We start from the raw sequence: 21,895 nt of genomic DNA on the forward strand, positions 1-21,895 counted from the left end.
GACACAAGGGGGATTCAGAACAGTAATCTGTGGTTCCTAAATTTGGCTGTCTTGGAATTAGCTCCAAGAGATCAGTATGGAACCCTGGAATAATCATTGAAGGCTTAACTCGTTTTGACCAGCAGAATGCTGCAGGAGGAGTCCGTTCCATCTCACCCACCCTCACCCAGCCCACAGAGAAAAATTACAATGCTAATCCAGCTCTCGAAGAAATCCAGTCTGACATCTCCACTCTAGACTAAAGCAGTATAGAAATCTTCCTTTAGATAGGATCCAGACAGAATTATAAAACAGATAATTTAACTCCTTTTAGCATAGCATAGTATGCCACCCAGAGTCTCTTGTTTGTTAAATGGGTGGCTACATAAATTAATTTAATTCAGCAATAAATAATGCTGCTTTTTTGAACAAATGATTTATATAATAGCATAGAGGTTCATTATCATTCATATCTGTTGAACAATGTGGTGTGGATTCTCAGGAGGAAGGGGCTGTTTTCCAGAGGGCAAATAAGACAGTGGACTTTGGAAAGTTTGGTTGGCAGAAAGAGGATTAAAATGGCTCCTTCTTAGCTTTTCCCAGAGTATATTGTAGTTATGCAAATGGTTGCTTTAGTCTGGCAATATTCTGTCTTTAGGTGAACAATAATAAATGAAATTACTGTTAAGTCAGACTTGTTTCTTGGGCCTGGCATTATCACATTTTTTTTTAAGCAAGGGCAGAGCTTTCCTATTTATGGGACTGATACTATAAATTTGTACTCTGCCTCAGGATCAAGAACTATAGAACATAACCTATTCCAATATAAAGATGAAAATATTATAGATGCAACACATTAGCCCACACCTCAAAGCATGTCAGAATACCTTTAAAAGCGGTACCTACCCACAATGGACAACAAGTGGAACGTTCTTGTTCTTGTTGGTCACATTTGCTTTAGCTGCATCTTGGGTTGAAAACTTCTGTTTGAGATTCTGGATCATGGTGATTAAGTCTTGGGGGGTTTCTGGGAGAGCAGAACTATCCCATTTATGGTACTGATACTGAAACACTTTCCTGCTGTCTTTCTTCTGCAACAAATGCATATAGAACAAAACAATTTATACATGTTTAGAGCTGAGAATCCTTACTTGCATGATGCACAAAGATTAGGGGGCGTGCAAAAGCGCACCAATGTCCCTACCGTCCCTGTCCTATTGTTTCTTTTTATTTTTCTTATATGTATCCATTTCATGTATTCATAACTATGTGTATACTTATACCTGTTATCTTAGAATCGCTTGACAAAATAAAAATAAAATAAATAAATAAATAAAATAAAATACTGAACCTGGAAAGGCTGTCATAATGCTGACCCAAATGATGACTTTTGCTACTGAAAGCAAAAAAACGAAAAACAAAACCTTCACTAATGCTTCCTCAAAAGATTACCTAAAATCTTAAGGAGCTGTGAGCTTCTTTACTGAGATTATGAAAGTGTTGAATTGCTTAGTGCCTTCCTCCAGTTTGTCATGACATTGACATGACAAGATGACATTTCTGTAGCTATCTTCTGCCTGCAATAGAGACAGAATTCTCCTCTATCCAATCCAATATAAAGAAAAACACCAACCTGCAATTAGATGTAAATGACACAAACTGTTAAGAGGGATTTAGCACTAACTCACAGAACTACTCTCCAATATCTCATTGACTAAGCCAGGGGTTCCCAACCTGGGGTGCTCACACCCCCTGGGGGTGCAAGATGATATTCCAGGGGGTGCGAGAAAAGTCCAGGTAAATAATAGGATATTGGCTATGTGTTGGCATTTTTATTCCAGGAGGTGCGAGGTTCAAGTGAAATTTTATTCCAGGGGGTGCGAGGTTCGAGTGAAATTTCTTTAGGGGTGCGGGGCGAAAAAAAGGTTGGGAACCACTGGACTAGGCCAAGGGTGTCAAACTTGATTTCACTGAGGGCCACATCAGGGTTGTGTTTGACCTCTGGAGGGCAGGGAAGGATGTGCCAGGGTGGGAGTGGCTAGTTTGTTGTCACTCATTGAGGCTCTATTTTCAGCCATGTCAACCCTCCAGGGCTCCATTTTCAGTGATGATGGCTTCCTGCAGCTTCTGCCAGCAAAAATGGAGCTCTGGGAGGCTGTGTGGCCTGCCCAGGCTCCGTGTTTGGCCATGATGGCTCATGGAACCCTCTGCCAGCAAAAACGGAGCCCAGGGAGGCCATGTACATCCTCCCTAAGCTCCCTTTTTTCTGGCAGAGGCACTGTGGCTGGTCCTTTGCTGTTGCCAGAGTGGTCCCGTGGGCCAGATCTAAATACCCTGTGGACCAGATCCAGGCCCCAGGCCTTGAGTTTGACACCCCTATTTCTACAATGAATGAAGGCAAATATATATATGTCCCATGATATTGTTTTAGGATCTAATCTGAGTCGGTTACTGGGACCAGAGGTTTAATGCTGGAGCCCATCTTCAGGGAAATTCTATCCAGCAGAATGTGCTGGAGAGAATTTAGAAAGAAATTCCCTGAGGATGGGCTCTAACATGAGTTCGAAAATTTGGAAGACTAAACCTCTGGTCTCAGTGACCAGCCCAGATTGGATCCTGTTTCTACAATACTTGTTCCTTTGTACTTTCCTTCTCTCTAGTAACTGGTCAAGCCCACAGCTTTATGGTTATCATTTCTATTTCTGTTCTTGTGTTCAAACATATTGAAATGGTATACTTGAAAAAGTTAGAACAAAAGAAACTTAATTAAATAGAAAAATAAAATTACTGCAAAAAACAATCATACACAGGCATACTTATAAAGATTATCTAAAGAAAGAGAAGGATCCTCAAAAGATGTAGAGTTTGCCTGATACATACATACATATGGGCAGGGAAGGGAAGGGAAGGGAGTCTACATCCTGGTTTAAATTCAAGATAAATTCCTAATAGTTGGAGATCATTAGAATCCCCAGAAAATATGGTCAGGTGTGCTGAATTTTAATTTTAATAGTCCAGCACAGCTGAAGAGCTTCAAGTTGAGAAAGATTGCTATGAATGTGAATCCTATTTACATAACAGTAAATTTCCCTTCTTCCTACATGCTATTTTAAATCATTTGAATAGCTATAGTGTGTCTCCAAGCTGTGTGAATTAAAAGAAATATTTATGATCTCCATCAGTTCAATATTTGGAAATGTCTATAGTACTGTAGCATTTAAAATATACCCAGATTTGCTTAATGAGATTAATAACATATAGAAACAAACAGGGACACTAAAGGAAGTCAAAAATAAAACTTTGGACATGCAATCAAAAGCCAGAGATGAAGTAGATGAGGATGAATAATTAGTCCTTTTACCTTTATATGAGTTATGTCAAAGGCACGAATGGTATAACTGGGGCTACAGTTGCTGTCTTTTAGTTCAACAGTGATATTATCATATGTCATTTTTTCTTCTTGCCAATACTCTGCACAGAGTTCCTAGAATTGAAGAAAGACCAAATCAGGGTGGTAGAAGCATACATGGAAGTATGGACAAAATATAATGAGTTGCCTTGAACCCAGTTGCCTTAACCTAATCCTACGTAGCTTTTTCTCTGGTAATATCACACTACTAACTAGAGCATACAAAACATTTGCTAGACCAATACTCGAATACAGCTCATCAGTCTGGGACCCACATTACGTATCTGATATTAGCACAGTTGAGAAAGTCCAGAAATATTTCACAAGAAGAGTTCTCCACTCCTCTACTTGTTGTAAAATACCTTATGCCACCAGACTTGAAATTCTAGACCTAGAAAACCTTGAATTATGCCGTCTTCGGTCTGATCTAAGTATGGTATATATAATCATACATTGCAATGACTTACCTGTCAATGAATACTTCAGCTTCAACCATAACAACACAAGAGCATACAATAGCTACAAACTCAAGGTTAACCGCACCAAACTTGATTGCAGGAAATACGACTTCAGCAACAGAATGGTCAATGTCTGGAATACTCTACCTGACTCTGTAGTTTCTTCCCCAAACCCCCAAAACTTTAACCTTAGACTGTCTACTATTGACCTCACCCTTTCCTAAGAGGTCTGTAGCGGGCATGTATAAGTGCACCAACGTGCCTACTGTCCCTGTCCTATTGTTTCTTTTATTTTTCTTATATGTACCAATTTCATGTATTCATAACTATTTATATACTTATACCTATTATCTTGTAAGCGATTGACAAATCAAATAAATCAAATCAAATCAGAGCAATATAAAGGTAGCCTTCAACTTACAGCCAGTTATTTAGCAACTGTTTGAAGTTACAATAGCATTGAAAAAGGTGACTTATGACTGTTTTTTATAGTTATCACCTTTGACCTATGAACATGTGATCAAAATTCAGCTGCTTGGCAACTGGCTCATATTTATGACTGTTGCTGTGTTCCAAGGTCATCTTTTGTGATCTTCTGGCAAGTTGTGGGGAAGCCAGATTCACTTAACAACCGGGTTGCTAACTTATCAAGTGCAGTGATTTGCTTAACAACTGAGGCAAGAAAGGTCGTAAAGTGGGGTAAAGCTTACTTAACAAATGTCTCACTTAACAACAAAAACTTTGGGCTCAATTGTGATTGTAAGTCGAGAGCTACCTGTAATTGCCATTTTCAACTTTCCCGGTTGGCTTAAAACAAGCAAAGCCAGTAGAGGAAGCCAGATTTACTTAACAACTGCCTGGTTCACTTTAACAACTGTGGTGATTCAGTTAACAACCATAGCAAAAAAAAAGGTTGTAAAATCAGGTGCAACTCTCATAACAACCACCTTACCCAGCAAGGTAAATTCTGGTCGCAATTTTGGTCATAACTTGAGGGTTACCTGTACTTAAAACTGGCCATTTACTTTCTCGCGAATAAGGTCAAAGTGGATCATAGGACATAAACTCTGAAGATCTTTTCAAACATATGTTAGTCATGCAGCATGAAGCCCTATTTTACTACTCTTAGGAGTAGTACTACTCCTATTATTTAGACATGCAAAACTAGTGATATGGTGAGAAATAGGAACCCAGGTTAAGGAAAACTAGAAATGAATTGCCTGGATGAAATGTATGGATGCTTCTTTCATACATTTTTGTAAATCCTAATGTAAATGTGAAAGGCCAGGTAGCTCCAGAATATTTCATGCTTAATTGTGAATGATATTTAAGGGAGAAGTTCATTTAGTTTTTTAAATTAACCTTGCATTTTCAAACTAACATATGAACTCAACAGTACAACATACTGAAGATCTTTTTCTAAACACGTTTCTTGATAAATCACTTAAATACTTACAATCACGTCGTTCAAACTAGGTGCCACTGAGCCAAGATCAGGGGTGGGATCCGACAGGGTTAACTACCAGTTTGGTCATTTACGAGGTTCGGTGATTTGGGATGTGCTTCCCTGCATGCTGCCGGAGTGCGCGCCTGTAAATTGTCATCAGCATGCTGCATGCAGAGAAGCAGCCTTTCAAAAAGCCCTTTTTCCCCTGCTTTTTTAACTGCAGCTGTGCCTTGCACAGCAGCTGAAGTTGAAGGTCAGGTAAGAGCCCAGGTGGGTGGGTGGGCAAAAACATTAGCAGACATAGAACCGATTCTATGTCTGCTGCTCTTTAGAGCTGCCAGTTCTACAGAGGTGGACAGAACCTGTAGAAACCCACTCCTGGCCTACATTCAATTAGTATATTTTTTTCCCTAATGGATATGCTCTCAGTCAGGGTATGTCTACAGTGTTTGATTCAGAGAATTGAAACTGGTATTTTTCCAGAACAGAAACATCACAGTATGACTATAGAGAGAGAAATTTGCTCACCGGATTGTCTGTCAGCATAACAATCACTTTGATTTTCTTTTGATAAATCATGTTCCAGAAGTCACCTATTGTTTCTGGAAGTGGTCCTTGGGTTGCTATAATTCCATTTTGAGCCCAGTAACTCTGTTAAATAATTGAAAAATGAAAATGAAATAATTAAAAAAACAATAGTATGAAAAGATGTAGAGTAAGATATACCAGTACACATAAATGGAATATATAGTAAATTAAAGGAAAGATAAATCACTCTCTGACATCCCTTAAAAGTTGGTAACTTGCTTTAAAGATCATGCATGCAGTTGGGAGAAATCAAATAAAACAAAAAAGGGGCAAATCTCTGTTGATTTATTTAATTCCTGATACAAAGTTCAAGAAAGCAATATATACTGATCCATATGATTTTACATATCTATAAGTAGCCATTGAGGCATGGTGGCTCAGTGGCTTAATGATGCTGGAGATGGTCTCGGCTCCAGTGGTTTGAGCCCAAGCATTATCTGTCAGGGTGAGCTCCTGAAACTTGCCTCCATTTCTGTCCGCCTAACAGCTTGAAAGCATGTTTTATGCAAGTAGATAGATAAGTACCACTTCAACAGGGAGATGAGCTGGTGCTCTGTCCAGACAGTCATATTCTTAATGGCTCTGAACCTTCCCGGTTGCATCATCCATTAGCGAGGCAATTCCAGGAAGGGAGGGGGCCTTGGTTGACACTTCAGGAAGAGCCACTCATTTTTCTCTCTGGTGCGAAACCAGCTCACCCTCCTGTGATGCACTTTGGGAAGCGTGCAAGTATTTCTTATCAGGCTTGTACCTTGGCAAGCCAAATGACTACTCTGCAATAGCATTATGGTCTCCGGATTACTGTAGCAATGCCATATGCTAATAATAATAATATCCATTGAAAGTAGGAGGGGAAGAAATCAAATACTTTTTACCTCCATGCAAAGAAATCTTATAAGGACATTTTAGGTTTTTATGTCATGAAAAATGCCTTTTCATTATTATTATATTTTAAAGTTGGAAAATAACTCTGACTTCAGAGACCCATGGCGAGGCAAAATGAATCAAGTACACGTACGGGTATAAAGGAAGCATTGATATATTTATTGGGTTCCTCTTCACAATCACTATCTTCATCAGATGAATCAACATCTTGTTCACTCTCTCTGTTCCCTTCTTCTTCGTGTTTGAATAACACTCTGTTGTAATCATCTGCACCACAAGACAGTTAGAACATGCAAGTCAAATAGTTTTACAGAAGTTAATAGCACATCTCAGTTATTCATAAACCACTACAAAAGCTATGGCAGCTTATCAGTCCTGTTAGTCTAGAAAAAATATACAAAGGATTATTATAATCATGCAAGCTGGATCCTCACTGGTGTTCCAGTGGCAGCCTTGCCTACTTGAGTCTATGATATTTCGTGCCACTCGTCCATTCTTCTAATTTTCTTTCTATTTCTCATTCTCTCCCTCTCTCTTGTCTTCTACAGCAGTCAATCAGCATTCGTTGACCACGAAATATGCCACTCAATCTTGTTGGGCTACTCCGGAAAATGCACACCTTCGTTGGGTACAAAAGAAGCAGCCCACTTGCTGGCAAACAAGGGTCAGTATAGCTATTTAGTATTTATGTTGCAAGCTCTGAGTTTGTTCCTCCTGGGTTTCCATGTGAACTTCAGAATGCTAATGTTAATTTATCTGTATACTGCTAAAGCTATAGTGTCTGTCTATTTGTAACCTTCAATTGGGTACAATGATGTGTTGTAAGGCAACAGTTTTTGAACCAAGGTACCTTAAATGGGTAAACTTACAGAATGCACCCAAAATCTAGGATTATTACACTCATAGGATTGAAATTTGGAAATGTTGTGACCACTTCAGCACTGCCATGCTGTCACACTGCTGTGGTCAGCTGTGGTCATTTCCAATGCTCTTTGATTGCTTCCTGTAAGTCAACGGGGAAGCTAGAAAGACAGGCACCAGAGAAACCCAGGTCCTGGGTCATCCTTAGCCATGGAAACTCACTGAATAACTTTGGGCCACTTTATTCTCAACCCAACCCATCTCATAGGGTTGTTACTCTGGGAAAAAAGCAGGAGGAGGAAATAATCTGTACAACATTTTGAGTCCTTATAAAAAGTGGATATAAAATTAATTAACAAATAAAGGTGATTGGAAGGACTTGGAGTTGTAAAATGACAAAGAAATTAAAAGTATGTTCATTCATCTTATATTTCTTTACCCCCCCCAAAAAAAAAAAATTTATTGTATCGCTTAAATGACTGAGGCAAAAGCTAATATTTTTAAGGGTCTCTACTTCTGCAAATTACTTAGAGAAATGTGTAACTTCTCATAGGAGCAGAAGATGCAGAAAGAAAGTTTCCATGCAGTTCATTATAAAAGGTCTAAACAAATTATTTTAAAATGTAATATTATTTAAAATTCCATGGATCATTTAGAACAGTAAAATTCAGAATATATGATTTGCAGATTTCCCCTTTCAATACTCACATGGAATTACTGTGGCACTCCGGTTTTTCTGTCTGTTTTCTTCTTTTCTACCAGCTTTCTGATTCTGCCAATTCTTGTATAAAGGCATTCGCTAAAAAAACAGACATACCAAAGAAAAGTTATAGTTAAGTAGAAATGATAAACTGTATCTCACCACTATGCTATGTTTACTTAATTTTAAATGCCAATCAACTAAAGTGAGCAGAAACAAATGGCAATGATGCAGAGTATTAACTCTGCTTAAAATTAAAGTGTTAGGTAAGCAGTCATTTAGTGTATTTATTTTATTTCATTCATTTATTTATAAAAAAGGAGTCCCTGTAGATTTTACTTAGCTAATCATTGCTGACTAAGGGAGATGGTTCTCATTGTTTCAAGGCCATGTTATGCTGGTCACATGGCCAGCATGACATTACTAAGTGCTGTTATCTTCCCACCAAAGTGGTACCTATTTACCTACTTGCATTTGCATGCTTCAAACTGCTAGATGGGCGGGAGCTGAGGTCAGGTGAGGACAGGAACTCACTCCATTGCAGAGTGCTCAGGTCTTGAACCTGGGCTGCTGGTTTTCCTGCGGCTAAGCCACTGCACTACCTCATTTATTTATATCCCATCATCATCATCATTATTATTCTTAGGAATAACTCAAGCCAGCGAACATACCCAACACACCTTCTTCTTCATATTTCCCCACAATAGCAATCCTGTGAGGTGGATTGGGCTGAAAAGGAGTGACTGTTCTAAAGTCACTCAGCCAGCTTTCCTGGCTAAGGAATAACTTGGACTCATGGTTTCTTGCTTTCTAGCCTGGTGCCTGGTGCCACTAGACTAGACTGGATATCTCTGTATAGCCAGAGAAAGAAATTTTATTTACCTGAAATTCAGCTTCCAGCAGAGAAGGTTCACTGAGAGAATCCTTTTTCTTCATCTGACTGAGATAGTTGGGCAGTTCTGAAACAAAGACTTCTGTTTCGCCAAATTGGACATATTCAACCAAAGCATGATGGATCAAGATGTACTGTGCCTAATGGGTCCAAGGATTGCAGATTTTGTAAATGGCAGTAATGGAAAGTTACAGTAAAAATGGGACTGGTAATTGAATCAATTGAATATAGCACAAAATCAAATACAATGCTACCTAGGTACTCAACATTAATTGATCCTGGGAGGCATGATGCATATCTAAAATGATGAGTACCAAACAATTTCCCCCCATAAAGAATAATGTAGTACAGGGGGGTCAATCCAGATCGCATCGCGGGCTGTATCATGATGTATCAGAATGTTTTTTGTCTTTGTGGAGCCGGGGTGGGCTTGACCTGCATGGGCCATATCTGACCTGCAGGCCATCAGTTTGACAGGCCCAATGTAGTGAGTCACAAGGCAACAACATCAACAAATTCTAGCTTGTGCATTGAGTTCCAAACAAATGATGTGTGCCAGGACAACATTTTCACTTAAAATTTCATTGAGTACCAAATTAGACGAGTTTCAAAGCAGTTGAGTACCAAAGTACCACCCTATTCTATCTGAAGTACAAGTCTTTAAAATGCCTGTAGCATATATGTTAAATGGACCTGATAGGAACTCTTGTTTGTAAAGAATTTGCTGGAGATAAGTCCCTTTGAATTCTATGGTTGTTGTTGCAGAAATATATACAATTATGGGTAAGTGAAGTAAAATTTCATAATATAACAAAGGAGATAATTATCTCATGCATTATAGAAAGGCAGTGCTAATTAATCAAACTCTTGAAATATACCTCCACTTGAACCATGAGGCATCGCTGACGCCGTAATTTTGCAATATAGCCATAGACATCAACTCGTCCTTCAGCCTCTAATGCTTCCAGCATTGCATCAATCCCAATATAGGTTCCAGTGCGTCCTACACCAGCACTGTCATAATCGTAATAAAAGAGGAAAAAAAATACAACAAGCATCATTCAAGCTGCTACTGTTAAGATTGATGGATTATAGAGAACATGCTGAGATTTGCTCTTAAATCAGTTCAACTGAACTCACAGAGATTTTGATGTCCGATAAATTTATTCCTTTAGTTACACACTTAAAGCATCCTTTTATGGTTTAAATTGTTAAGTAAAGTTTAAGCAAATGTATTTCTTAAATCATTTAGTAAAAATTGTATGTTCTTATCACTATGCAGGTTTTATCGGTATCACCTGACCGCATGTGTAAAGGAAGATCCATTGAGCACAAGCTTATTGAACAAAACTTATTTTACCTGCAATGGACTACTATTGGGCCACTAAAGAAGTTGCTTAAAGTATTGACTCGGCGGCGCAGCTTGAGCAGAAGATGGGGGTCATCAGGTACCCCATGATCTGGCCAGCTTGTAAATTGAATGTGGGTCACATCTCTTCCTGCTGACTTGTCTCTTCTCTGGAAAAAAAAAGGTCATTTAAATATCAGAAAGTCTATTTAGCAATCATTGATTAGTATGACGAAGGCCAGAGGTGAACAAGATTATGAAATGCCATCAACCTAGTGACTTTTGTTAAGACTTCTTCAGGATAATCCAGTATTAACCAACCAGGCAAAATTTACATAGTAGATATTTTGGTGTGGAATAAAGAAAAGGAGATATGAGTCAATAAACACTGGTTCACATCTCATGATTTTAGGCATTTGGCTATTATAACTATCATCTGGATGTTACATGGACTGTCTCATAGATAATATCTAGTTCTGTCAGTCCCACCAGGTAGACTAGAGAGAAAATCAATTCCGCTGGAAGACTAAAATTATACTTTACTGATATAGGCTATAATAGCAGATATAGTTCAAAATCTACTTGTTATAGTCCAGTAAATCAGGAAGTCATTTGCCTGAGTTCCTTCCAGATATTATCTTGTTTCTCAGTACCTGAAGAATGTTTCAGTCCTCTTTGGCTAGGTAATAGTTCTTGCATATTCTGACAAGGTCACCCCCATTACCTTCTACAAATATTGAGCAAACTCTTACAAGTTTTGGTGTTCTTACTTACATGGTTGATGTGCAGCTTTCGAATTATGTAGTCTGGACACATTTTGCATTCATTTATGCTTACTATAATGTCCCCATAAGATGCAGTCTCCTCCTCCATTGATGGCCAATACTTGGCACATTTGACCTATGGAAATAGAAAGATGCTCAATTGTTTCAGCAGGAAGGAACACACACTTTCTGCTTTACAGTTTGTCTTTGTTAGTGAGTATATCACACTAATGATACACATTCCTCTTACACAATGAACTACTAGAGCAAAATATATTTAGATTAAGAAGAGTTGTGGTGATGCAGTCATTAGAATGCAGTATTGCAGGCTAATTCTGCCAACTGCCAGCAGTTTAATTCTCACTGGCTCAAGGTTGACTCAGCCTTCCACCCTTCTGAGGTCAGTAAAATGAGGACCCAAATTGTTGGAGGCAATATGCTGACTCTATAAACCACTTAGAGAGGGCTGTAAAGCACTGTAAAGCAGTATCTAAGTCTAAGGACTATTGCTATTGCTAGATGGGTGTATGCTGCATGTCAAGCTTGGCCAAAGACAGGTGAAGACACTAAGTAGTTGTTTGCTTTTATTCTTTCTAGATAGCATAAATAAAAAAACAGATCACACCAGAAAAAAATGGCAGCAGTTTGAAACTAATCAAATCAAATCTTTTTTTTATGGCCCCATACCAGTGTAGATTTAACATTAGCATAGAAAAGAATAATTTTCTACACTTGTTTCTCTCATTCCAGTTTTGTAACCACCTTTTCACTGAAGCAGATTAAGTTGCTTAAAATACACTTAATAAAACAAACAGCAAATTGCAAAACCTCAAGACCATTATGTACCATTTCAGGTAGCTTATAGCAAAGAAGTTTCCTATTAAATTAATCGGATAAGCAAATTGTGTCAGCTTTCAAGTGGCCATCGACACAAAATAATGGATGGTTTAAAAGTGGAATTTTTTTTCTAAGTAAAGGAACTAATAAATAACACAATGGGTATTTTCCACTCACCTTGTTGCCTTCCTCACAGCGAGTCACCATGACAACAATGGTTGCTTTTTGTTCCCAGATCATTCTCCAGAAATCATCTATTGTCTCTTCCTTGGGACCTGCCAAAAATATTACTTTGATCACGTGAACCATTTCAAGGTGATAATTAGGGATGGGCTAATTTGTCAATTGAAATGTCACAGAGTTTTCCTTTCTCCAGCCCTATGGATTGCATCCCATAGCTTCTTTGGTTTGTAATTGTTTTTCTCTCAGCATGAATATTTGCAAAAGCATTCTTTTTCAGTGGTTAGCAGAATATTACTTCCTTCAAACTGAACTAGCACGAGAGAAACACACATGAAAATATTCATATTCTCATGCATTTTTGTATATTTTAATAATAATCATTTATTAAATCTGTATGCCACCTGACTCTGGATGCATTAACTGTATACATTTTAGCTGAATGAAGAATGATATTTGGCAGAATCTGCTGCAAAGTTCTTTCAGGAGCTGTTTTAAGTAGATTGTACTGAAATGTTTGGATAGCTTTTTATGTGCCTTCTAGATATAGGGCACCAAAATCTAGGCAATTAAGTATTTCCTGATTGTGTACTACATTCTGGAAGTTGGCTAAATAAAATTTGTTGACTCTCAGACTCTGAACTAATTTTGTATCAATTAACAGACAAGATTGGAGAGTAGGTTTGGTATTTTTATTGTTTTTCCCTTTCCTTTTTGCTTTATTTGTAACTTTTTAGTTCTTTATTCTTCTCTATTTGTTTTATATTGTTTTCACTCAATTCCATTTATTTTATTCAAGCATAATGTCTAATTAAAGAACAGAAATTAGGAAGATAAAATGGCATTTGTTATCAAGGGTTACCTAGAGACCAACATCTCAGTAAAACCTAATGTAAATATTAGCAGTTTTTGTATAACAAAAATTATATGCAACAAAAGATTATTTTTTTAAAAAAAGTTTCTATGTTTTTCTTAAATTGCTTAGGTTTTCCCATTTATATATTATTTTTACATACTCCACACATAATCAGAGAAAATAGAGAAAATAGAGACAGTAATGATTGTATTAATTCATTTCTATGTGCTATTCAAAGTCAGAAAGATAATACAAACCTTGTGCAGCAATGTATTTTTTCATTTCTTTAAAACCCTATGATAGAAAGTCATATATTATTATCCTGCAAGTACGGGTTCTGAAAAAAAAGATATCTGTAAAGTCTAAGAGTTAGAAGATGCTGAATAATGTCTGAGTATGAGTTTGCACATTTTAGATGAAAGTCACTCACATCGATATAGCTTGCATTTATGTAGTCGTATCCCTGTTCCCCGGGGCTTGTGTTAAGCTCCACACGATTGTAATCATCTTTTCATATGGAAACAAAAAAAAAAAAATCAAGATCAAGAATGTCAATCAATCAATACTGTTAGTTTGGTATAATTTTTTGAAAGCAGGCGGGGGAACAAGAAGTTGAAAAGTTCATGTTTGCATGATGTGCTTACAAGGGAGGATATCGATGTAACGGTTCTTGTTCTGGTTATAAGGTTTGCGTGCTTCTTTTATGGGATATTTACTGAAGACTCTGGGAATGCTCTGCAAAAGACAATATCCATCTGAGCCAAAAACTTTAGGTTAAAAAAACATTATAAACTCAGACAAAGAAGATGAATCCTTGGTTGTTTGTTTTTTGCTTTTTGCTCGCTATTCTGAATCCAGTTTTCTATTTCCATTTGTTTAGCATAAGATCCAAATCAATCAGCAGGATATAGTTCTAAATAAACCTATATAGAAATAACAATAATTCAGGCCTATTAAATAAGTAATTTAATCTGAATGGTGACATAAAGATGCTTATCTTCATTTTCCAAATACATACTTCAGATTATTATGAAGAGACTGTTATAGCCCTATTCAGACATATCTAATCTCCCTGATATTGAAAGGGGGGCTTTTTAAAAAGACCCTGAAATCTCTTGCTTTAGGGTGGGGTCAGGGCGACTGATTGGAACTGAGTATTTATTGGCTGGACACCCTTCCTGATGCCTATGGAGAGTTTGCAGCAGACAATTACTAATTACGCCCAGAGAGAGAAATATCTGCTAAATATCTCCTGTTTGTTAGGCAAGAGATCTAGCTTTAGTTCACCACGCTGCTCCCTGATATTGAAAGGAAGTAAAAGAATTAAAAGGTGTGAGACTCTTAGGGTGGGAACTATCTACTAAAAAAAGCTAACCACCAAGACCATACATAAACCTTCCTTAGATTTTCGATTGGGATACTAACCTGAAATTCATCCAGAAAAAGCCTTCCTTCATCTGCTATTTTTCTCTTGTAAGCTTCCCACAATAACTCGGCAGGGATTGGGTCTATATTCTTCATGTGTCTTTCATCATCTTTAAAAGAGGTAGAAACACTTCCAGATAAGCCTATGCTCATAGCTTCTAATATGTGTAATGAAACTGTAATTCAATACATGCTTGAGCACATGTGTCAAAATTATTGAATGGGTTTGCTGCCTGAACTCAATGAGTTAAGCTTTAAAACTTACTACTAAACTATTCAATCCAAGGGCATTTAATTCACTTATGGCATATGCATTTAAGCAAATAAAGAGAAGCAAATAAAACAGTGCCTAAAATTAATATGGTCATACAACTGTAATTTATAGCAACAGTTTTTCCATCTTTCGTTTTGGAGCCTTACATTTGCCAAGTTTGAGAACATTGAGGTGAAGGAAACATACATTTTTCTTGTACTTATTCCTTTTTTTTTTTCAGGAAAAAAATGTTATACATGGGTATTACTTTTAGATACTGTTTTTAACATTCTTCAATGGTGCTAATTGCACTTTTAAAAAATCCATATATAGCCACAAAGGCTTTGAAATTTGTTTTGATCGAGGATCAGGAAAGAATTTGTCTTTTCCCACATATTGTATAATTTTTGTGATGCTAATCAGGCCACATTCTATTTACAATCCAGCCTGAATTAGAGCAAGATGACTTTTATGTCATTAAATTTGGTCCTCATTTACAAAGGAAAAACAAAAGTCTTTTAAAGTAGCTAGTTTAGCCCATGTGTTCTTTGTATTAGAAACTCTCGAAAAGGCTCTGAAGAAATGTGAAATTATTCTGAATGAAGTTTAGATTCACCGCTTAAAATGACATCATAACAAAGCTAAAACTTCATTTCTGAGCAAAAGAGAGAGAATAAACTAAATAAAATAAAGAGTGGCCCCCGCTTTTCACGGTTATTTTCACAGTAATAATGAGGGCATGCTAATTCCATTGATATATAGGCCATGTATCCACTGATGTAAGAAGGGATGATGAAAGAGACAACATTGTGCTCAGAATTTCTCTTTGTTGCACCTTAGTTCAGAAGCAGGACAGGAAAACTCATTGGGCTAGAGAATTCCATGTAGCAATGGGGTTTATGAACCTCTGGAAAAAAACCTTTCATAGTACCATTTCAAGAATCCTGTACTTTCTAGAATTTTTAAATATTTACCTCTTGTTACAAGCCTTACTCCTTCTTCTTCATCACTGCAAAAATACATCAAGAGATAGAATTGAATGGTGAGAACAAAATATTATTTTTAATAGATATTAATGAGTATGCACATGATGTAGTTTGAATGTGAGCATAGTAAGCCTTTTTTTTTTCTAATTCTGCTACTCCAGCTTTGAAAAAGAGCAGGTTCCCCTTCTGCTCACAAAGACCCAGCACAGCAGAGTGTGCTCCTCTGTTGCATATTAACAACTATTTCAAATGCCACATTTTTTAAAAGATAAACATGAGGACAGCCTCACTCTTGATGTACAACTGAGCATATTCCTGATCTACATTACAGTGTCATTAATTGATTCCCCTGGAGACTACTTGAAACTGGTTTCACTCTATTTGCAGATCGTAAGACAGGCATGGCTTCAATGCATGGCTCAGATCCTTTTACCAGGGTCTGAACCAGAAAAACCTTCATATGATGATTGTGTTAAGGCAGGTCACCTAATTCAAGAACTATCTGGACACTTGGTATCAAGAATTAGTAGGAAGGTCTATGTATTGCACGTACATAATAAATGCACAAAAATGGATAGTTACTGGGGAAAAGTTAGGGGAGGGGAAGACAGAAAAAGAAAAGATTATCTTTCAGACTTGCTGGCTGGAACTGAACCAGCATCTTTCTAAATGTTCAATCTAAGTACAGGTTCATTATGGTCATATATATATATATATATATATAAATTATCAAGTTCCAAGGAGAATAAAAACCAAAAGAAAAGGTAAATAAATGAAAGAAGTACACAAAAGATACTTAAGATACTAAAAAGCGATTGCAAGTAATGTTAAAGAGAAATAAATTCTAAAAAGGAAACATTACTATTAAGAGCTAAATGAAGAAGGCCAAAATATTAATACAGGTAGTTCTCAATTGAAATGTTTGTTCAGTGACTGTTTGAAGTTCCAACAGTGCTGAACAAAAAAAAGAATTGTGACTGGTCCTCACCACTGTTGTACCATCCTCATGCTCAGGTGATCAAAAATCAAGAACTTGGCACTTCGGGTCATGTGATCACAATTGGAGATCTTCCTAGTTGACTTCCAATAAACAAAGTCAATGGGGAAAGTTGGATGCATCTAATGATTGCGTGATTTATTTAATAGCTGCAGTGATTCACTTCTGCAATGATTCAGTTAACAACCGTAGCAAAAATATCATAACATTGGGTGCAACTCGTTTAATAACCACCATGTTTTGCAACATAAATTCTGATCCCCAGTGGTGGGATTCAAATTTTTTACTACTGATTCTGTGGGCGTGGCTTGGTGGACATGGCAGGGGGAGGATACTGTAAAATCTCCAGTCAGAGGTGGTATTTGCAGGGTTCTCCAAATTACTCAAAATTACCACTACCGGTTCTCCAGAACTGGTCAGAACCTGCTGAATACCACCTCTGCTGGTCCCAATTGCAATCGTAAGTTGAGGACTATCTGAATAAAACCATTCCCCTCAGAAAATCAGAATTGCAATGAACTTTCATAAAATCAAAATAAATCAATCAACTGAGGGGAGGGACATATATAAGTACCGTGGTTAAAATCTGGAAGGCATTACTCTCTATTTTGAATACAGCTAACTGTAATTGTGATAATAATAAAGAATTCTGTCTATAATTTTGTGTAAAATTTTCTATGATTTTTTGCAACACAATGACAATGATAATTGTACAGCTCATTTGCAACAGAGAAGCTGCCCAAGTGTTCTCTTCCAGGCATATGTAATGGGACAGATCAGGGTGCAGTTTTCCTATGATTGTCATACACACTTAGGCGAGGAAAGGAATGCATTTCACAAAGTTACCTTGAGTTCTTTCTGTTAAGGATGTATATTTTATACAAGACAAGAAGTAAAGCCAAAACGGTTACAATAATCAGGAATGCCAAGAATCCAATGACAGCTTTAATATCATCTGTAGAATGAGATGAAATGGAACAATGAGTTTTGGAAATGTCAACATTTTGTTAGCATCCTGTGTTTTCAGTATGCAAATTAAACTAATCAGTAAATTAAAAGGAATTTTTAAAATGTTAACATACACTTGGTGGTTATTTTTTCCGATATTGGCTCTGTAGAATAATATCCATTGGAAACAAGTACCTGGTAAGAAGAAGACACAATAAATGCAGAGACCTGAAATGGAGCAAAAACAAACTCTTGCACAAACTTTTATGAAAGCTATACCATATGAAACCTTCATTAAGAATATAAATGTCTTAAGGAGCTATAAGAATCAGCTCAAAAATACAAAATAGAAATAAGAAAATAAATTTTTCACCTTGCCCTCATTTATGAAGAAGATGAAAGCTTTGATACTATATTAAAAAAAGAATTGCAAAGGAGACTGCCCAAGTGTTCAATGCCAGATACATGTTAATTTTAAGGAAATGGCTTGGATGTTAATTAATTAATTAATTCAATTAGAAATTTGACTGTACTTGATTTAGTCCTGTTTAAAAAATGGTTGCAGGGTACCCCTGGCCAGATAAGGATGTAATTACTACATCTGACCAAAGGGATAAAAGATACACTTGGTCCTTGAAACTACTTGTCAATTGACAACTACTAATGACAATGATAGATCCGAGTACTGCTAAGTGTTGCTCTTATAATTTTGGAGTAATCCATCCCAGAACAGTGTGTCCTGAATTTAATCACCAGATTAACCAAGCACAAACAGCAATTTTGGTTTGTGGACATGGCATCCTTTACCCAATCCAGTAGCTTGCTGAAGGACTGATTCAGGCCATCAATTTAATTCATTCTTTTCTCAAAATTTTGACTTCACTGATTGATGAATAAGCAGATAGATATAATGTACTGGGGTGGGGGGGGAGTGAAATATCTCAGTCTCGAGTTTAGAGCAATGCAACTTACTTGAAAAGTGTATGTTTTCAAAAAAGAAAGGTTGTCCACTTTGAATTTGCAATTGTTGAAGCTCTTTTTATCACCGCTATCCCATTTTAATGTATAGACTGACTGAGGTCCATTTAATTTCTCTGGTCCCACACAAGAAACTTCTACAATATTGTTTCCATCTTTGGATATGCTTAACTCAAGTTTTTTCAAAGGACTTGGTTCTGTTGAAAATTAAAATGGTTTTCATTAAAAGAAAATAAGCAGCACTAAAAGCGCAGGAATCAGAATGCTTCAGCAATTTCAGGTAGTTCTTTTTTTTAATGATTGCAATCAGCTGTTAAGCCAAATGATCAATATGTGAAGACGTGACTAAGAATGAGACAGTGATGGACACTGTGAAATTCACTGGTTGCTGCTGTTTCACTCAAATAAAATTCCTTTATACAGTGTCCTGTGTTTAACCCATTTCCCCCCTTTTTTGTTCCCTTCCAGGGCCAAGAGATTGCTTAAACAAGCAACAGATAATTCTAAATTTACAACAGTTTGTTTAGTAACCATTCAAAACTACAACGGCTCTGAAAAATGTGACTTATGATCATTTTTCACAGTTACGACCTTTGCACCATCCCCTTGATGATGGGATCAAATTCAGATGCTTGGCAACTGGTTCATATTTATGACTCTTGCAGTGTCCCAGGGTCACACGGTCACCTTTTGCAACCTTCTGACCAGCAAAGTCAATGGGGAAGCCAGCAGAGGTGGTATTCAGCAGGTTCGGACCAGTTCTGGAGAACCGGTAGTGGAAATTTTGAGTAGTTTGGAGAACTGGCAAATATTGCTTCTGACTGGAGATTTTACATTATCCTTTCCCTGCCATTCCCACAGAACCGGTAATAAAAAAAATTGAATCCTACTACTGGGAGCCAGGTTCACTTAACAACTGGGTTACTAACTTATCAACTTCAGTGATTCACTTAGCAACTGTGTCAAGAAAATGGGGCAAAACTCCCTTAACAAATGTCTCACTTAGCAACAGAAATTTTGGGCTCAGTCGTGGTGGTAATTTGAGGACTGCCTGTACGTCTTTCTGAGTTGTTTTTCTCTGCAGCAGTTCCATAAAAAGTACTAACCACAATGACAAGGTCAGCTCTGTGACCTTAATTAGTTGATCAGAACTCTGGGTCACTGGCTGCTGCTGTCTGAAACTGACAAGACCATAATCAGTTTTGCACTGGATATTTTTGTTGTCCTAAATGTGTGCATTGGTTGGGAAGTGATTACTTTTACTAGTATTTATTACTGTCACTTTTACAAATGGTCATTAACTAAGGCAGTTGCTAAACAAGGACTATCTGTACATAAAATATATTGTCCCAGTTCTACAATATAGATGCTATATTGTAGATGCTAGATATTTTCACTATTTCACTAGCATTCATCTTCAAGAAAATAAACCTATATTTTCAATAATTTCTTCTCCTCTTCACCCCACAAAAACACATGTTTTTTTTTTCTAGCCATGAGGGTTATATACTCAGATATTGATATTCTTTGTGACACAGAATTCTTTCCTCCCTTTTAAAATTTATTTCCACAAACAATGATGATGAATGCAATCCATAAAATGCTCCAAAACTTCATTAGCAGTATATTAATTATAAGCTTTACATTGGTTGATACTTTAGAACAGGGCTTCAAACTTCCGGCTCGTGGGCCAGATGTGTCATGAGCGAGCCATGCCCATGCCTGGTTTAGTGAAGCGGAAAAAAGTCCCGATACATCACATGATGCCACCATGACGACATGAGTTTGACAACCCAGCTTTAGGAGGAACATTTTTACAGGATTTAGGAAAATCAGCAAAATAATTTTTCAAAATAAAATCCTGGTTTTCCCTGATTCTCAATTTGATCCTCATTTTGCGTTGTGCAGATGGGGTGTGTTACAAAAGTCAAAATGGCAGCTAAAGTGGTACAATTGAAGTTCCACCTCATGGTTTTTTTTTTCCTGTGTGGCACATGTTATTATCATTTGGTTTTAGGGAACATTTGGAGGCAAAAGGTAATTCCAACATCTTTAAGTGTCTAGATTGTTTTTAGACTTCATCTGCTACCTTGGGCAGAAAGGTGAGAAACAAATCAAATCGATTTGTGGGACATTAAGTGAAATTATAAAATGTAGCTAATATTTTACTTTATTTTTTACAGTTCTGAACTGCCCTAAAAGGTGAAGATTGATCTCTCTCTCTCTCTCTCTCTCTCTCTCTCTCTCAGTGCTATTGCTATCACTACTGTTATATAGTTGCTCAACTCACACATAGTGACTCTGGATGGCATACAACATTAAAAATCCACAGTTAAACATTCACAGTTTAAACCCCCACCTCCATCCCTTGGTGGCAACAACAGAATCAGACAAACCACTTAATTGGTTCCAAATAGCATCTCTAAGCTTTGGGAACAAATCGTGTGCTCAAGGCCTTGATTATACTTTGAAATTGCATTTCTACACTTGGTTAGCAACAAAAATTATATTATCGTGGTTGGTTGCAGTCAGACAGCTGTTTAGGCTGGATTAGATTTTTTTTTTTTAATGTACCTATTGAGTCCTTCCCAAGGATCTGGGTTAAACAGGTGTTGTTGATAATATCAAAGATATCATTACAGGATGTAAGTTGTTTCAAGTAAACTTGCCTTTTGCAATTGACTGATCATGATTTTGTCAATGCCAGTGGTATGGCCATGTCATGCAGGGAAATTTACTGGAGCAAGCAATATGTTGGAAAGAGTTAGTGGTGAAAGGAAAACAGGCTGTGAAAGAACATGGTGACTGGACACCATCCAAAGCTGATAGCAGTCAAATTATAGAAAGACTCAAAGAAGTAGTGCAAGACTGGAAGATATGGAGAGATCTGGCCTGTAGAATCACTGAGAGTCAGACACAACGAGAGGTGGTATTCAACCGGTTCACACTGGTTCGGGTAAACTGGTAACTGGTGATGTGGCATGGGACACTGAACCAGTGGCGACCCCTGGCTGGCTACTCTGCCGATCCGGTTGCCCAGTTGCCCACTTGCCCCAGTCGCCCTCCTAGTTTTCCCTACCATGTGGTAGCTCTGGCACAGCTCT

The 21,895-nt window shown here is 37.3% G+C and overlaps 1 protein-coding gene and 2 long non-coding RNA genes across 5 annotated transcripts in view; 2 read left to right on the forward strand and 1 right to left on the reverse strand.

Moving 5' to 3' along the window:
* LOC113436178 (uncharacterized) overlaps positions 1-21,895 on the forward strand; it is a 301,149-nt gene that overhangs the window by 143,661 nt on the left and 135,593 nt on the right. The gene's annotated exons all lie outside the window — the stretch shown is intronic.
* The window catches only part of PTPRC (protein tyrosine phosphatase receptor type C), an 89,896-nt gene that overhangs the window by 3,724 nt on the left and 64,277 nt on the right, over positions 1-21,895 (reverse strand). For all 3 annotated transcript variants that reach the window (XM_087930304.1, XM_087930303.1, XM_026700455.2), the window contains 18 exons: positions 18,786-18,988; positions 17,948-18,008; positions 17,712-17,820; positions 15,857-15,891; positions 14,630-14,739; positions 13,849-13,939; positions 13,635-13,711; positions 13,462-13,498; positions 12,346-12,443; positions 11,342-11,467; positions 10,580-10,737; positions 10,098-10,233; positions 9,210-9,359; positions 8,336-8,426; positions 6,900-7,033; positions 5,822-5,944; positions 3,341-3,463; positions 886-1,070 (listed from right to left, as the gene is read on the reverse strand). In XM_087930304.1, the coding sequence (XP_087786430.1) occupies positions 886-1,070; positions 3,341-3,463; positions 5,822-5,944; positions 6,900-7,033; positions 8,336-8,426; positions 9,210-9,359; positions 10,098-10,233; positions 10,580-10,737; positions 11,342-11,467; positions 12,346-12,443; positions 13,462-13,498; positions 13,635-13,711; positions 13,849-13,939; positions 14,630-14,739; positions 15,857-15,891; positions 17,712-17,820; positions 17,948-18,008; positions 18,786-18,988 (2,047 nt within the window). The remainder of the gene's footprint in view (positions 1-885; positions 1,071-3,340; positions 3,464-5,821; positions 5,945-6,899; positions 7,034-8,335; positions 8,427-9,209; positions 9,360-10,097; positions 10,234-10,579; positions 10,738-11,341; positions 11,468-12,345; positions 12,444-13,461; positions 13,499-13,634; positions 13,712-13,848; positions 13,940-14,629; positions 14,740-15,856; positions 15,892-17,711; positions 17,821-17,947; positions 18,009-18,785; positions 18,989-21,895) is intronic.
* LOC148126198 (uncharacterized) lies at positions 7,319-12,981 on the forward strand. The gene is made up of 2 exons (XR_015742952.1): positions 7,319-7,430; positions 10,502-12,981. It is a non-coding gene; the product is annotated as an uncharacterized LOC148126198 (long non-coding RNA).

Source organism: Pseudonaja textilis, chromosome 3 (assembly GCF_049901715.1).
Source record: "Pseudonaja textilis isolate UNSWEBS1 chromosome 3, rPseTex1.2, whole genome shotgun sequence".
Taxonomy (NCBI): domain Eukaryota; kingdom Metazoa; phylum Chordata; class Lepidosauria; order Squamata; family Elapidae; genus Pseudonaja; species Pseudonaja textilis.